At 40.2% G+C, this 4,250-nt stretch overlaps 1 protein-coding gene across 1 annotated transcript in view; it reads left to right on the top strand.

Annotated features, from left to right (window-relative positions):
• LOC143298231 (uncharacterized) overlaps window positions 1-3,861 on the top strand; it is a 32,524-nt gene extending 28,663 nt beyond the window's left edge. The window contains exon 13 of the mRNA XM_076611034.1: window positions 923-3,861. Within this exon, the coding sequence (XP_076467149.1) occupies window positions 923-955 (33 nt within the window). The 3' untranslated portion in view covers window positions 956-3,861. The remainder of the gene's footprint in view (window positions 1-922) is intronic.
• Window positions 3,862-4,250: the final 389 nt, after the last annotated feature.

Below are 4,250 nucleotides of genomic sequence, written 5' to 3'. Positions count from 1 at the left end.
TGTTATCAGATTGGCAATGATCATGACTGTGATAATTTTGTCGTTGTTCTTCTTCTAAATCCTATCATCCTAGCGGTTCTGTTCACACACACACACACACACACACACACACACACACACACACACACACACACACACACACACACACACTGAGTATATATATATATATTATATATTGTACATATATATATATATATATATATATATATATATATATATATATATATAAATATGTACAATATATATGTGTATATATAGATTTTTTTTTCGTTCACAACTCACACAATCAATATCGTTCCCAACACGCTGACCATTTTCAACCTCCCGATGAAATACACCAATCAACCCCACGTCGTTATGTTCTCCAGAAATTGTTTTTACGTTTTGATTGTTTCAATAGTTCTTTCCAGGAAAGACCTTCAAATATGTTTTTTTTACGGTGTGTTTTGTTTTACAACATTGCAGTGAGGTATCGGAATTCTGGGTTGTCGTTTCATTATAGTGACAAATTATCATCAGGCATTTGAAATTATATCTTTTACCTACACGTTGATGTAATGTAAGATGCATAACCACACACACACACACACACACACACACACACACACACACACACACACACACACACACACGCACATGTGTGTGTGTGTGTGTGTGTGTGTGTGTGTGTGTGTGTGTGTGTGTGTGTGTGTGTGTGTGTACATGTATGATATATTGATATATATGCGTGAATAGATGACTTAGAAAAAAAACGTAAACTAAAACATTCTTTAGATAAATAGTCGAATAAAGACATGAAGATATGCAAGTTATGAATAAACAGATTTAACAAATATCATGTAAGAAATTGAAATGCGCATCTATTAAAAAAAAAAAAAGAAGTGAATAAGGAATCTTTGAATCTGTTTATTCACTCTTCCAGATGTGCATGATGGCGATGGTGATGGCAAGCTAAACACCTTTCGCTGTGCCCCACGCCAAATTCAGTGACAAAGAAGAAAGCAGCAGGTGTTCCACCGCTCCATAGTATGCTCTGTTCCTGTGGGCACAGAGATCTCTCCAGTTTGCATCTCTCTCTGTCTCTGTCTCTGTCTCTCTCACTAAACGTTCCTGGTTTTCTGACTGACAACCGTTCCATTACCTCTCTCCTCCTCCTCTTTCTTCTTCTTCTTCTTTCTCCTCCTCCTCCTACTTCTTCTTCTACTTCTTTCTCCTCCTCCTCCTCCTACTTCTTCTTCTACTTCTTTCTCCTCCTCCTTCTTCTTCTTCTTCCTCCTCCTCCTTCTTCCTTTATCCTCCTCCTCCTTCTTCTTCTTCTCTTCCCCCTCCCCCTTCTTCTTCTTCTTCCTCATACGCTTCGAGAAGTTCCAGATAAATGGAAGAATATGCGATACTTGCCTTAAGCTGAAGCTTATTCGGGGTTCTATGAGTTCTATGAACTGTAACAGCCTGAGAGATGATGATTCATGTACCTTGGAATATTTCAGATGTCTCGCGATCAGTTATGGATGGTGGGGTATGTTATGTACCATGGAATATATCACATGTCACCTGATCACTAATAGATTATGTGGAATGTTCTGTATCATAGGACATATCAGACGTCACATGATCAGAAATATATATATATGGTCGGTGTATGCCATATGCTATCGAATGTATCAGATGTCATCTGGTCAGTTATGGATGGTGGGGCATGTTATATATCATGGAATGTATCAGATGTCATCTGGTCAGTTATGGATGGTGGGGCATGTTATATATCATGGAATGTATCAGATGTCATCTGGTCAGTTATGGATGGTGGGGCATGTTATATATCATGGAATGTATCAGATGTCATCTGGTCAGTTATGGATGGTGGGGCATGTTATATATCATGGAATGTATCAGATGTCATCTGATCAGTTATGGATGGTGCGGCATGTTATATATCATGGAATGTATCAGATGTCATCTGGTCAGTTATGGATGGTGGGGCATGTTATATATCATGGAATATATCAGATGTCATCTGATCAGTTATGGATGGTGCGGCATGTTATATATCATGGAATGTATCAGATGTCATCTGGTCAGTTATGGATGGTGGGGCATGTTATATATCATGGAATGTATCAGATGTCATCTGGTCAGTTATGGATGGTGGGGCATGTTATATATCATGGAATATATCAGATGTCTGGAGACGTGCGTTGCTGAGTATGGCGCTTTTGGCGTTAGCAAGTTTCTGTTGTTTCTTTTTGTTTGGAATATGGTGTATCATGTGGATTTTTTCGTCTATTATTTGGGTATATTTTTCTTTCTTTCTTTCTCATTTTCTCTCTTCGTTTTCTTTGCACAATGATTAAAGCTTCTTTCTTTCTTTTTTTATTCTTGTCTTTCCCCCTTTTTCTATATATCTTTCCAGTCTCTGCCTTTCTTTTCTGTTTGTCTTCCTCCTTTTTTCTCTGTCTCCGTCTCTCTCTGTCTCTCCACCCCCGGGCTCATTCTGTCTGTCTGTCTGTCTCTCCCCCGCCAGGTCTCTCTCTCTCTGTCTCCCTCCCTCTCTCTCGCATTCTCTCTCTCTCTCTCGCATTCTCTCACTCTCTCTATCTCTGTCTCTCTGTATTTGCCTTATCTTTCTTTCTCTGCCCCTGTGTCTCTCTCTCTCTCTCTCTCTCTCTCTGTCTTCATGTCTCTGTAATTCTTTCTCTGTACAAGTCTATCTTTCTCTGCCCCCCCCCCCCACCCCCCCCCGCCCCCTTCCCCACTCTCTGTATCTCCCTCACCCTCTCCTGGTCATCATCATTTTCCTTGAAATAAACGCACGCGATCTTAATTAAGAACATGATTTTGCAGAGAAGAGGTCCATGTCTTGTGTTGTCAGACACAACCAACTCCCTAACCCTCCCCCCCACCTCTTCCCCCAAGTTATCTATCTAGAGTATATAGTTGCTTATTTGTCCCATTGTATTGTTCCTACCGAAAAGCACTATGTCTGCAGCAAAGCGCCTGAGCTGACGGTACTCAGTTTTGTCTGCAAAAAGCCTACCTCGTAGTCTTCATCAAAGTGAACTTAGTCTCTCTTAATTAAATGACTCGTGGCGGTCAGTCTTCCCTCCCCCCCCCCCGACCCCTTTCCTCCACACACACCCACACACAGACACCCCCATCTGATGTCTAGTGGATGTCTGAATGAACCAGGCTATATTTTCGTCGTCAGAAAAAAATAAAATTGCGGTCGTCTTTTGTCTTCCTCCAACTCTTCAATGTAAGAGCCTTCTGCATGTAATGATAATCGATGATAATAACTGAACATTTACCAGCGCTTTCCTCATTGCACAAAGCGCTTTACAATCCACACACACACACACACACACACGCATACGAAACACGGTCAGTCCTCAACTTACAATAATGCACAAGAAACATATATATGTGCATACAAACTCGTACGTACAACACAAAAATACGTACATACATAACATTTCAGTTAATGATGTTAGCAGTAACGAAACGAAGTCATCGTAGGCAGTAGCCTATTTCGTCTTCCAAGAGAGAGTGTAGTGAAACATATTCGCATTTTAGCACTCTGTATTTGTCTTGGGTGAACAGAAACAACAACAACAACAACAACAACGACGACTCAGTTTGAACATATATCAACAACAACAAAAACAGCAAGGACAACAACAGCAGCAACAACAACACTACATCAACAACAACAACGACAACAGCAGCAACAACAGCAACAATAACAATACAGCAACATCAAAAACGATATCATCATCATCAACAACAATACAGCAACAGCAGCAACATCATCAACAATACAGCAACAACAGCAACATCATCAACAATACAGCAACAACAGCAACATCATCAACAATACAGCAACAGCAGCAACATCAACAACAATACAGCAACAACAGCAACATCATCAACAATACAGCAACAGCAGCAACATCATCAACAATACAGCAACAACAGCAACATCAACAACAATACAGCACCATCAAAAACGATATCAACATCATCAACAGCAACAACAGCAACATCATCAACAATACAGCAACAACAGCAACAGCAGCAACATCATCAACAATACAGCAACATCAGCAACATCATCAACAATACAGCAACAACAGCAACATCAACAACAATACAGCAACAACAGCAACATCATCAACAATACAGCAACATCAGCAACATCATCAACAATACAGCAACAACAGCAACATCATCAACAATACAGCAACAGCATCAAC

The sequence above is a fragment of the Babylonia areolata genome, chromosome 23 (assembly GCF_041734735.1).
Source record: "Babylonia areolata isolate BAREFJ2019XMU chromosome 23, ASM4173473v1, whole genome shotgun sequence".
Classification (NCBI taxonomy): domain Eukaryota; kingdom Metazoa; phylum Mollusca; class Gastropoda; order Neogastropoda; family Buccinidae; genus Babylonia; species Babylonia areolata.
Note: the sequence above shows the minus strand (reverse complement) of the source record. Positions and strands in the feature narration are given on the sequence as shown.